Below are 12,988 nucleotides of genomic sequence, written 5' to 3' on the forward strand. Positions count from 1 at the left end.
GTCTAAAAACAGCTATTTTTTCCATTTTTCCCATTTTCTCTGAAGTTTTTGAGATTCAATACCTCACCTATGTATATGATATATAGGGCAAAGTAAGCCCCATCTTTTGATACCAGTTTGGTTTACCTTGCTTCAAGGTCAAGGTCACAGGAGCTCTTCAAAGTTGGATTGTATACATATTTTGAAGTGACCTTGACCCTGAACTATGGAAGATAACTGTTTCAAACTTAAAAATTATGTGGGGCACATGTTATGCTTTCATCATAAGACACATTTGGTCACATATGATCAAGGTCAAGGTCACTTTGACCCTTATGAAATGTGACCAAAATAAGGTAGTGAACCACTAAAAGTGACCATATCTCATGGTAGAAAGAGCCAATAAGCACCATTGTACTTCCTATGTCTTGAATTAACAGCTTTGTGTTGCATGACCTTGAATGACCTTGACCTTGGGTCAAGGTCACATGTATTTTGGTAGGAAAAATGTGTAAAGCAGTTCTTAGTGTATGATGTCATTGCTAGTTTTAGTTATCCCAGCGAAGCTGGAGGTATCCCGTGAACGCTATACTGTAATCGATTTGAGAAATGTGCACACCGAATAATACATGATAAAGAAGGATTCGTTGTGCCCGGCTACGTGCTACAGTTGGAGATGGAAGTTCACCAAAAATGAGGACCATACTAACAAAAATACGGTGGGTAAAATAGGCGCCCCCATTTTTTCAGCAAACGCCACCCCAGGCCGCTTTGGACGGGTAGAAATTCCGTAGTTTCCAAGTCTAATGGATAAAGCTCGCGTAAGAAGAATACGTCACGGTCGAAAGTCTTTGACGTGAATTAATGCATCATGACGTCATGCCTCTCTGTAGTCTTTCTCTCTCGCGCAGTGTGTGTGTTTGTGTTCATTTTGTGCACATGTGTCAGTGTTACTGTGTGCGTGTGTGTGTGTGCGTGTGTGTGTGTGTGTGTGTGTGTGTGTGTATGTGTGTGTGTGTGTGTGTGTGTGTGTGTGCGCGCACGCGTGCATGAGTCTGTACTCGTATGTGTGTGGTGTGTGTGTATTTGTGTGTGTGTGTGTGTGTGTGTGTGTGTGTGTGTGTGTGTGTGTGTGTGTGCGTGCGCACGCGTGCATGAGTCTGTACTCGTGTGTGTGTGTAAGTGTGTGTGTGGGCATAAGTGTATGTGTGCGCGTGTATGTGTGTTTGTTTGTAAAGGTGTGCATGTCCGTCTGTCCTTATGTGCGTATGGGTGTGTGTTTTGTGTGTATGAAGTTTTTTGTTAGAGAGTGAGTGAGTGCGTGTGAGTGAGTGTGTGTGTGTGTGTGACTTGGTGTGTGTGTGTGTGTGTGTGTGTGTGTGTTTGAGAGAGAGAGAGAGTGTGTGTGTGTGTGTGTGTGTGAATGTGTGTGTGCATGAGTTTGTGTGTATGTTTGTGTGTGTATGAGTGTGTATATGTGTTTGTTTGTAAAGGTGTGTGTGTCCGACTGTCTATGTGCGTATTTGTTAGTTTGTTTGCTCAACGCCCAGCCGACCACGAAGGGCCATATCAGGGCGGTGCTGCTTTGACATATAACGTGCGCCACACACAAGACAGAAGTCCCAGCACAGGCTTCATGTCTCACCCAGTCACATTATTCTGACACCGGACCAACCAGTCCTAGCACTAACCCCATAATGCCAGACGCCAGGCGGAGCAGCCACTAGATTGCCAATTTTAAAGTCTTAGGTATGACCCGGCCGGGGTTCGAACCCACGACCTCCCGATCACGGGGCGGACGCCTTACCACTAGGCCAACCGTGCCGGTCTATGTGCGTATAAGTGTGCGTTATGTGTGTATGAGATTTGTGTCAGTCAATGTGTGTGTGTTTGTGTGTGTGTGTGTCAGTGTGTGTGTGTGAATCAGAATCAGAATCAGAATCAGAATCAGAATTTATTGTCATTAAAGCACATAGCCTATTGACACATTCAAGATACATAAGTACAGGAAAAAATAGCAATATAACATAACATACATGTAATACAAAACCAAGTGGAACAGGGTGAACAAAGAGGACCTGAAGATGAGCATAGGTTATTGAGGACAGTCGGAAGACGCATTGCATCTGCGTAGTTGAAAACAATCGTACACATATTTTGCCAATTGCCTTTGGATGTCGCTGTCAGTAAACAGAGAACTGACTCTTATTTCATCACTGCCGGTGGAAGTATTCGGTAATAACTGTTGCCTGAGATGAGCATACATTGTACATGAATCAAGGAAGTGAAGTTCATCCTCCACCACTCCACAGTTTCTGCATAGTCTTTCCTCCCTTGGTGTTCCCGTGTATCTGCCCTTTTCGATTTCTAAGTCATGTGTGTGTGTGTGTGTGTGTGCGTGCGTATGTACAGTGTGTGTGTGTGTGTGTGTGTGTGTGTGTGTGTGTGGGTGTTTGTTTGTTTGTTTGCTTAACGCCCAGCCGACCACGAAGGGCCATATCAGGGCGGTGCTGCTTTGACATATATAACATGCGCCACGCACAAGACAGAAGTCGCAGCACAGGCTTCATGTCTCACCCAGTCACATTATTCTGACACCGGACCAACCGGAGTGTGTGTGTGTGAATGTGTGTGTGCATGAGTTTTTTGTGTATGTTTGTGTGTGTATGAGTGTGTATATGTGTTTGTTTGTAAAGGTGTGTGTGTCCGTCTGTCTATGTGCGTATTTGTTTGTTTGTTTCCATAATTATCAGGGCGGTGCTGCTTTGAGATATAACGTGCGCCACACAAAAGGCAGAAGTCGCAGCACAGGCTTCATGTCTCTCCCAGTCACATTATTCTGACACCGGACCAACCAGTCCTAGCATGCACTCACCCCATAATACCAGCCGCCAGGCGGAGCAGCCACTAGATTGCCAATTTTAAAGTCTTAGGTATGACCCGGCCTGGGTTCTAACCCACGACCTCCCGATCACGGGGCGGACGCCTTACCACAAGGCCAACCGTGTATGTGCGTATGAGTGTGTGTATTGTGTGTATGAGATTTGTGTGAGTCAATGTGTGTGTGTGTGTGTGTGTGTGTGTGTGTGTCTGTGGGTGTGTGCGTGCGTACATGCGTGCGTATGTACATGTGTGTGTGTGTGTGTGTGTGTGTGTGTGTGTGTGTGTGTGTGTGTGTGTGTGTGTAGGTGTGTGTCTATAAGAGATAAAGAGAGAGAGAGAGAGAGAGAGAGAGAGAGTGGGTGGGTTGGTTTGTGCGTGTGCGTGTGCGTAAGTGTATGTGTGTGTGTTTGTAAAGGTGTGTATGTCCGTCTGTCTATATGTGCGTATGGGGGTGTGTTTTGTGTGTACAGTGAAGTGTGTGTGAGAGAGTGAGTGAGTGCGTGTGAGTGAGTGTGTATGTGTGTACGTGTGTACGTGTGTAACTTGGGTGTGTGTGTGTGTGTGTGTGTGTGTGTGTGTGTGTTCGTGTGTGTGTGTTTGAGAGAGAGAGAGAGAGAGAGAGAGAGAGAGAGAGAGAGGTTTGTCTTTCGCTGGGGTATGCAGTGCCTTGGCGTTGCACATCTACTTAATTTGTATGTGAGTCGTATGGGCTTTGCCCTTCTTGTTTGTAGCTTATAGCTGCACCCTTTCTGTAAAGTGTGTGACTTAGTGTACATAGGACTCTATATGCTGAGTTTGGTGTTGGATTTTATGCACAGTAGCTTGATTTCACAGGTACAGAGACAAATGTTTCAAGACATTGTAGGACTTTTTATGCTGAGTTGAGTTTGGTGATAGATTTTATGCTTACTACCTGTTCACTGGATGGAGTATGCTGCAAGATCATCTTGTGATAATGAGCTTTTGATTTTTACTTCTCAGAGCAAGGATAAAAGTATTATAACATGGAAAGGTTACTTACTTTTCTTTTGATCCTTTCTTGATTGATCTTTACTTTTTTTAATTTTTTTTTTCCTTACACCTGTTCCTTGTTCCGGTGTTTTCTCACGCCGCCCCGTCCCTGCATTCACTGCTCCATCCACATCTGAATTTCGTTCCGCTGCCAGACCTGTCGGGAGGGATGTCGGGTCGCTGCGGTAGGCTACCCTCGGAAGTTGACACTGCACTTCTGCTGAGTCACTTCGACGGTGTTCAGTAGTGGGTCTGTCCCGAGCTAACGGACTCAGCCCACTACCTACTATGCCCCCTACTAACGACATTGACTGTTAAGTCGCGGAGCCAGACTAAGTGAGCGTCCCCTCCAGAGAGCAGAACTCCGTCGACCCCCCAGAACGTCACACGTTGAAGACTGACAGCAGAAGTACTATTCAGGGAAGGATGGAACAGGAACAATGAGACCAAGGTCACCATGAGAGCTCTGGGCATGAAGGGCCACAAGAGCAAGGACATTTTATAATTTTGGATGATTAATGAGATGAGGATGATTATAATGATGATGCTATGGATTTCCAATTTGGTTTGAGACTACGTGACAGGGCAGCACTCTACGCTTACTGTCATAATATATCCTGGTGTCAACCAGGCCCGAGAACTGCCGCACCTGCGGTGTTGGTCAGGTAAACAGAACCTGAGCACCCTCAAAGTCGCATTCGTTAAGTGAATGACACTCGGCTGTGTGATTCCATCCTTCCCATAGGAACCATAGCACTTCCACTCTGGGTAGGAGTCGACCGTAGCCCGAAAAACCCACATGACCCTGATGGGATTCGAACCCACGACCTCCCGGCCCGCAGCCCGATGCTTTACTTTTTGTGTGCCCTTAAAAATGCTTAAAACGCAACATTTTCCCGGGGAGCTTTGCCCCCCTGGTCCCCCCACCAGGGCGCTGCCCCTGGACCCCGCCAAGGGCCTTCAGCGGCCCCTGGACCCCGGCCAAAATGTCAGTACTCCCAAACCACTTTTACTCATTCCCGAGCCTGATCATGGCAGACTTTTGTGTGCCGGATGTTGGGGGTATGGGTGGCATTTTAGCCAGTGCACAAGAGGTTTGCATTTCACGCCGCAAGTTGGTGGATCTTCAGTGCTGAATAAAGCTTTTCTTTTAAAATCCAAGTTTATGAGTCGAGTCCATCATCCAAATTCCAAGAGAGACCTTTGTCCCAAACCTTGGAACCTTTTCCCTTTTTTTGTGGTTTTACATTTGACCTTGATGAGCCAAAGAGTATGAACATGTTTCATTCTTGCTCTCTGGCTTTGTGATTTCCTTTAGGCTCTCCAAAACCAAAAGCGCAAAACAGAGGAAACCAAGTCAGAGGCGTCTTCCTTACAACGAGAGCTTGTAGTCCTGTCCGAGACGTGCGAAGGGTTGGAACAGCAGCGCAGTAAAATGCAGAACGAGCTGACAGCAAAAGAAAATCAGAACTCTTTCCTCACTGGTCAGCTTAACAACAGCAAGTCCACCATGGAAAAAGAGCTAGCCACGGTAGGTTTGATGTTGGAGGGTTGAAGAAAAAACCATGATGTTGATAGCCTTCTCCTAATAACTTCATGACATGTTTAAGTGCTTAGCTATGCAGACACGTGGGTAAGTTTCATCTGCAAATACCCAAGCTGTTTACTGTTGTTAGGGGGGGGGGGGGGGGGGGGACTGCTTAGAGAAAGGCTGGGCAATATTTGGTCTTCTCTTTGGGGCCTTACCAGATGACCAAACATACAGTATAAAATTGCCGGATTGGCATTCAATCCTATCGTAATGTGTAAGTAATTGTGAAAGCAAACTTTAAAACTAATAGGTTAGGCCACACACAAAATATAGTCTGTTTACGGTATCCCGACCGACCCTATTTTTTCGCGCGACCCTAGACTTTATTTTTGGGGGGGGGGGTCTTTGTTTTTTGGCAAAATAACTTAACAATATGGTTTTTTGGAGAGAGAAAAAAATCCCGACCTACCGACCCTATTTTTTTGTGCCTATGTTATCGTAAACAGACTAATTTTTTTGTGTTGGCCTTATACCCCTTTTGGTTTTAATGGTAACTTTGATTTTCCACCCAGACTACCCAAAAGTCCTTCTCTTCGATTCTCACCTTTCATGGTTTTTGGCACTTTTCAGTCCCAGTCGGAGCAGCAGCGTTTGCAGGGAGAGGTGACACGGCTGGAGAAAGAAGCAACATCACTGGAGCAGACAAAGCGAGAGCTGACGGATAGAAAGGCAGTCACAGAGCAGGCCCTGCAGTCTCACAACGCTGTTGTCGCTAACCTGACCCTGCAGCTAGAGGTGGCCAACAAGGAGAAGGTAACTTTGGTCTTTTTCTCTTGTTGTGTTGGTGTTGTGTTATAAAGGAGGATTTAGTCTCAGTCCAGTTGCAGTGTTTGGTGGTTCAAATTATAAAAGTGTGTGTTTGCTTGGTGAGTTCTGTTTGGCATCTTTGTTCAACAATGAAAGCTAAAGAGGACAGCGAATGGAATAAGTAAAAGTTTTAATGAAGTTTGGAAAAGGCTGGTTGAACACTCTTCAAGCACCTTGAACTGTCTGCTTAAAGCTGGCCTTAGTGTTCTGGAAACGTCCTGCTTTTACATACTTACATGGGTGCAACTCTGCCGGCTACACGCCGGCAGCCGGTTTTTGGTTTCATCGGCTGCCGATGTTTTTGTTCCAGGAGAGGGTTTTTTTGGCATTTTAAATACTAAAAAAGCTGGACCCCAACTTTTGCCGGTTTTTGGAATTTTCCAGGTTGCACCCATGTACTTATTCCTTCAAAGACGTTTTAACAATTATGGTTTGATATTGGATGATTAGGAGACAACAGGGAGAAAGTTGGAGGAGAAAGTGGTGGTGTTGGAGAAGCTGACAGAAGAGGTCAAGGCCCTTCAAGACAGAGCGAATCGAGTGACAGAGCAGAATGATGCCCTGCGTGCCACCATCATGGACAAAGACCTCTCCTTGGAAGGAGCCCTGAATGATGCTGACAAGTTCAAGGCTCAGGTGGCTGCAAAGGATGAACAGGTGAGGGGAGGTACCCTATGTCTTTTGAGAATCGAGTGGTGTTGTGAGGCTTTCAGACAGCCGTGCATTTTAGAAGTGGCAATGGGAAACATTTGAGTTGACTGTTGCTTTGGGCACTTGATGGCTGGAGCTTTTAGTTAAACATAGAGATCTGTGTGGGTTGTATATATACTTGCACAATAGAGCGCAAAACGAAAAGCTGGGAGTAACAGCTGTGTTGTTGTGATGAAACTAAGACCTCATAGCAGTACAAAGCCATTTAGTTTATTCAAATAGGATGTGATTGCTGGGCATACCAGCAGTCGAACGTATGACCCTCTTGTGAATATATATATAATATATATATATAATATATCCTCTCTTGTTCCTGCAGATTTCCACTCTTACAAAGAACATAGAAGTCACAAAGAAGGAACTGGAAGAAGTGACCAAGAACTGGGAGAGTCGACAGAAAGGCCTGCGTGAGGATCTGGAGACAACCAATAAGAGGCTAGAGGAGCAGCTCGCAGAGAACCAGGGAAAGCTGGACATCGTCAGCGAGGAGAGCGCCAAGCTGCAGAAAGAACTCGACACGGTGAGATTCGCCCAAATGTTAAAAGTGATGGTGATTATGGGAATGGACTTTGGTGTGTGAGCATCATGTTTTCTTTGGCCGTTTTAGGTTTTTGTACAAGAAAACACCAACTTTACTTTCTCAGTCTGAAGAGGATGAAAGTCATCTTGATTAAAAATTGTGCTAGTTGCAAGCAAGCACTTCTTCAGAAACTGTTGAGTGTGGTTAGCCCTGGTTTTGCTATACGGGGCTTTATATTTGCTGTTTTACATGACGTCTGGATAAATGCCCCTGCTGTTTTATTCTTCTAAGAGTTACTGACAACTTCTGGGGCGGGGATGTAGCTCAGTCGGTAGCGCGCTGGATTTGTATCCAGTTGGCCGCTGTCAGCGTGAGTTCGTCCCCACATTCGACGAGAGATTTATTTCTCAGAGTCAACTTTGTGTGCAGACTCTCCTCGGTGTCCGAACACCCCCGTGTGTACACGCAAGCACAAGACCAAGTGCGCACGAAAAAGATCCTATAATCCATGTCAGAGTTCGGTGGGTTATAGAAACACGAAAATACCCAGCATGCTTCCTCCGAAAGCGGCGTATGGCTGCCTAAATGGCGGGGTAAAAACGGTCATACACGTAAAAGCCATGGGAGTTTCAGCCCATGAACGAACAAACAAACTGACAGCTTCATGTAGTCAAAGGTGACAAAATTTTCCATATCAGCATCGATGTTAAGTATTATTTTTCGCTGTAGGTTCGTCACTGCTACACTGAGCAGACCATCTCACTGGATCGCCTGAAGCAGAGCAAACAGCAAGTAGAGGAGGAGAAGGCTGCACTGGAGGCAGGCTGCAAACGCCTAGAAGAAGACCTGTCTGCAGCTGCACAGAAAGCCAGGGAGAAGGATGAGGCTCATGCCACAGTCTTGACTAACGTGCAGCTAGCCAAGAAAGATTCTGACATTGCCCTGAATGGTGAGTTCAATGCATGGCTTTGTGTAGTGCTTGCGTTCTGCAAGAAGTCTTGCCCTGCCTTAGAAAGTTGCTCCCTGTTGCAAATTGCATGTGATGCAAATTTTGCACATATTTTATGATCTATTGACTATAAAATATAGCTTACAAAATACACGCTCAGGTATTCACACCCTCAAACAAGAAAAAGGTTTGCTGTCATGCTTGATGTGTCACATATTTTGGGCCAGTAAAGCTGCTAGAGGTATAATACTACATGGATGGCCAAATCTCAACATTTTAATTCGCCAGCCAGGCTAGTAACTTCAAGAAAGTCACTAGCCCGGCAGAAATTTTGCTGGCCCGTTACATACCACAGTTGATCTGCGGTGTTTATATGGCTTTATAACTCGATATTACAACCAAAATGGTCGCATTTGACCAGAATTTTCTTTGGCCAGCCGGGCGAGTTGCCTGGCGGTTTCTTCTAGCCGGGCGGATTTTTTACTCGCCCCTGGCGACCGGGTGGACGATTTGGCCATCCCTGTGCTATCATTTGCTTATCACGTATACCCCCACCCATCCTTTTTCCCACGCTCTTCCAGGGAAAGTGAAGTAACAATACAGTTGGAACTTAGGTTTATTTGTTTTGCAGCCTAGAGACCACAGAAAGATGAAATGTTGATGTTTCAGATGTGACAAAGAAGTTTGAGGAGTCGTGCCAGGATCGTGACACAGTTGCCAAATCATTGAAGGATTTGCAGGCAGAGCAGATGTCATTCCTCAGTGACAGACACCAGTGGCAGGAACAACTGGCAGGGGTGGAATCCCGGCTGGCCAATGCCACGCACAAGTGCAGGTTTCTTGTCACTTTCTGTTTCCTCTGCTTGGCTGGTGGCATTTGCAGTGTACTCACAGAGCACATGATTTCGTTTCCTTGAACTAAAACTCAATGTTGCTGCTTTAACTGTCCCTCTCAGCACAAGTTTTTTTATTGCCATGCTTTGATTGTTTATCAAGGCAATGTAACAAACAATCTGACATACAAAGTAATGATTCAACAGGTTGTATTGGTCCATGTTTGTTTTTCACAGCTATTTTCTCATCCCAGTCTTATATATATTCAAAGCTTATGTAAAGTTCTGTTAAAGTGCGGACTCTCCCTCATAGCTAAAGGTGCATCCTGGCTGATCTGTATTTTTTGTATTTAAATCTCCTCCCCACTTGATTACTGGCTTCAAGAAGATCCACTGCTGTGTGCATTTAAAATATAGAAAAGAGCAGATGGTTGGTGGAAGCCCTTGAGTATGGTGGCCATTGTGGCCTGTGACAATTGTCTCAAAAGATGTATCAACTGTCTCCTGTGTATTTTTGGGAAAGTGCAATTTTTCGTCTACGAGTTCCTATGGTTGTTGGTAAACATGTTTGTTTTAACTTTTTGTTCAGATTTATTTAACACTTTAACATATTGGTGCTGTTATTCTGAAACTATCCCTCATTTAGTAATTTACTGTTTTACTAACATTACTGACTGCCACTTTTGCTTTTGTTTGTCATCTCTACTCTGCCTTTTGTTTTTCTTTTCCTTCTCGTATTTTTATTGTTGCATGCACTGTGACAGAATGCACAATGTTTATATAAATACCGTACGTTTCAACATTTTAAATCAAATGCTTAATCTGCTTGGCAGTATGGGAAGGGTGAGGTGACAGAGCAGTTCAGAGTTGTATTTTCAAATATTTTAAATAATGTTTTATTTTGTTTTATTATTTTACTCCCATGTTTCTACACTAAGCTGGATCTCAATTTTTACTGTGCTTCAGTGCCAATTTTACTTACAAGTAATGCGCAATCTGTATGACAAGCAGTTTATTCATGTGTAAATATTAGTCATAGCAGACAAGTAATCAAGACAGGTTTTTGGGGCTAGCATTGATTATAAATTCCTTTTTGACTCGCCTGAATAATCAATCAGTCATAGGAATGAGCAGTGTTTTTCTGTATGGACAGATGGCCAGCAACCACTTAAGTTTGTGTTTGTTTGAAGAGTGAACCCAATAATTTGAAAGGGATCCGTGCAACTTTATAAAGGATGCTAAATTGAGATATTTATATTTTATGAAGTTTCTTTTTTACCATTTTCCATATAATGATTTGTTTTTTAAGACAGGAGAATATTCTTTATTCAATGTTATCTGCAACTGTAATGAAATTTGGCAAAATAAACCACATTGTTACCAGCACAAGGCATTTGTAATTTGTTTATTTGGCTTTGGTTGATGGTACAGAAGTTGTCAAATATTCGTTTGCCTGCCAGAGAACCACAAAACAAATCAAATTTTGCATTTTGTTTACCAACATAAGGCCCAATGATTTTAAATGAAGCCTGCAGGAGTACATGTGCCTAAAACTAAAAGAGTAGGTTATAGACAACATCACCAGACATATTTACAAACAGTGGTTTTCATTTTGTATTAAAACTTCACTTTTATCGGCATATTGTGTGCAAGCTAAGTAAAGCTAGCAGTTCATTTCTTTGATGGTAGACATTAGCAAACTACAAAGTACATACATACAAACTGAAGTTTACTTTTCCTTGGTCCATTTGTACTGATTGGTAATGGTAGAGTAGGTCTTAGAGTAGACCATCTATGCATATGACTTAAAATAATCCTAATATTTACATGCATTTGAGAGGCCTTCCAATTTTCACTGAGATTGAGAATGAAGTTTACATTTTAATGCTGAGTCAGTAAGTGAGAATTAGGAAACAGCAAAATAAAAAAGATAGGGTTTCTGTTTGTAATTATATGCACACACTCATTCTTAACATAGCCACACATTTTTCTTCTTTTTTTTTCCCCTTCTTTTTCTTCTTTTTCTCCTTCATTTTCTGTCATAGTGTTCCAGAGAGAGAGAGAGAGACACAATGTCTATGTTTGTGTGTATTATTATTTGAGGGCAGATGAAATACAACCTCATTCAAATTAAATGCTGTCTGCATTCTATTTTGAACAGTTAACCTAAAACAATGATGTACACCACCTCAGATCTGTCCAAAATTGTTCCTAGAATAAGAACATCCTGACACTTTTACCCCCCCCCCCCCCCCCCCAAAAAAAACAAAAAAAAAACCCACCCCAATGTTACTGCTTTCTATATTGAGTGGCAGGTGTTTTTGTTGTTGCTGAATTGATTTTGTAAGCACACTCGTGTCAGTCTGCAAAATCAGTTCAGCAAACAATTCCTATATCGCACATGAAGCAGTTAGGCTGTGGATTTTTTTTTATAAACATGTATTTCTAAATGAAAGGATGCCTGTAGCGAATGTTAAATTCTGAGCAGATCTGAGGTAGTGTGCATGGTCCTGTACACATGAAGGAATGTATCTTTCAAGCTCAATGAGCCACCCACACACATCTTTGTACATTCCACAGTCAGTCTGAGGAAGCAGAGAAGCGGCTGACAGAGACTCTTGCAAAGACCAAGGCAGAGCTTGAAGAGCTTACCAATGATCTTGACAACAAATCCCTGCTTCTCAGCCAGAAAGATGAAGCTTTTGCTGGTAGGTATTTGAAGTGCGCCATGAGGAGCAACAATTCCAGAATGCAGAAGTTAATACCCCTTCACAGACTAAATCTTCTGTGTTCAGATACCTTATATAAGTTATAATGAACTTGGCCTCTGGTGTCATTTTTTCATTTTTTCATTTTTTTTTTTTTTCACATGAAAAAAGTTGTTAGTCCTTACAAGGAATGATGAGCATTGTAACATCTGAATCAAGGCCTACACAACATGGTTAATGATAATTCTATCATGTTTGATAGGCAGTGCACAACTTTTTGGTGTCAAGAATCTCTATTTGTCTTGCTGTAAATATGTTCACTCCTTTGAAATGTTTTCTTTTTCATAATATTATATCAACATAAAAGATAAGAGATTTTCTCAATTTAAAAACCCTCCATTTATCCAATGTTCATTTCAAAAGCAAGCTCACATGATTATGATAAACTCATGGAACAATGCAATGATATCTGTATCTTTATGCTAAAATAACCTTTATTTGATTTATTAGAATCTCGCTCATCCTGGGAGAGGATACAGCAGGGACTTAAGGCAGTGACAGCAGAAAAAGACCGACAGCTGGCAGAGATGAGCAGCAAACTGGAGAGTGCGGAAGCGGAGCTGGCAAGCCTGCGTTCTAGCAATGAGCAGCTGACGCAGCAGAGCGCAGACAGTCAGCGCTTGCTGACCAGCAGAGAGGAAGCTGCTGGGCAGCTCAAATCTCAGGTAAGCACTAGTTGTTTTGGCTGCTGCTTCTTCTCCAGCTGTCTCCCACCCCACCCTATATACTGGTATATAAGTACACTCTCATAATAAACCTCATAATGACCACTTCAAATTAGTGGTGTATCTGACAACTGAGCGGCAAAGGTAGTCTGTAAGTGATATTTTCATAAAATACCTGGTTTGATTTTTTTTATCCAGTGCACATTTACTTCTTTGCTCTGATCTAATTAGGGTTCTAAGTTTATATAGAGAGCAACAAAAAAAGAAAAGA

The 12,988-nt window shown here is 43.1% G+C and overlaps 1 protein-coding gene across 1 annotated transcript; it reads left to right on the top strand.

Annotated features, from left to right (window-relative positions):
- Positions 1–4,747: 4,747 nt before the first annotated feature.
- LOC138952563 (uncharacterized) lies at positions 4,748–10,673 on the top strand. The gene is made up of 7 exons (XM_070324250.1): positions 4,748–4,861; positions 5,192–5,404; positions 6,035–6,217; positions 6,722–6,928; positions 7,302–7,502; positions 8,232–8,451; positions 9,121–10,673. Exons 1-7 carry the CDS (start codon positions 4,748–4,750, stop codon positions 9,366–9,368), a joined length of 1,386 nt encoding a protein of 461 aa, XP_070180351.1. The 3' UTR covers positions 9,369–10,673.
- The last annotated feature ends 2,315 nt before the right edge of the window (positions 10,674–12,988 follow it).

This window comes from Littorina saxatilis, linkage group LG17 (genome assembly GCF_037325665.1).
Source record: "Littorina saxatilis isolate snail1 linkage group LG17, US_GU_Lsax_2.0, whole genome shotgun sequence".
Classification (NCBI taxonomy): domain Eukaryota; kingdom Metazoa; phylum Mollusca; class Gastropoda; order Littorinimorpha; family Littorinidae; genus Littorina; species Littorina saxatilis.

What these genes read in the sequence shown, in the direction of transcription:
- LOC138952563 (XM_070324250.1), top strand. Translation starts at nt 4,748, where the DNA reads ATGCTTAAAACGCAACATTTTCCCGGGGAGCTTTGCCCCCCTGGTCCC. An exon ending in TGGCTGCAAAGGATGAACAG is followed by an intron (nt 6,929 to 7,301) that starts GTGAGGGGAGGT and finishes TTGTTCCTGCAG; the next exon opens with ATTTCCACTCTTACAAAGAA. An exon ending in TTCTGACATTGCCCTGAATG is followed by an intron (nt 8,452 to 9,120) that starts GTGAGTTCAATG and finishes TTGATGTTTCAG; the next exon opens with ATGTGACAAAGAAGTTTGAG.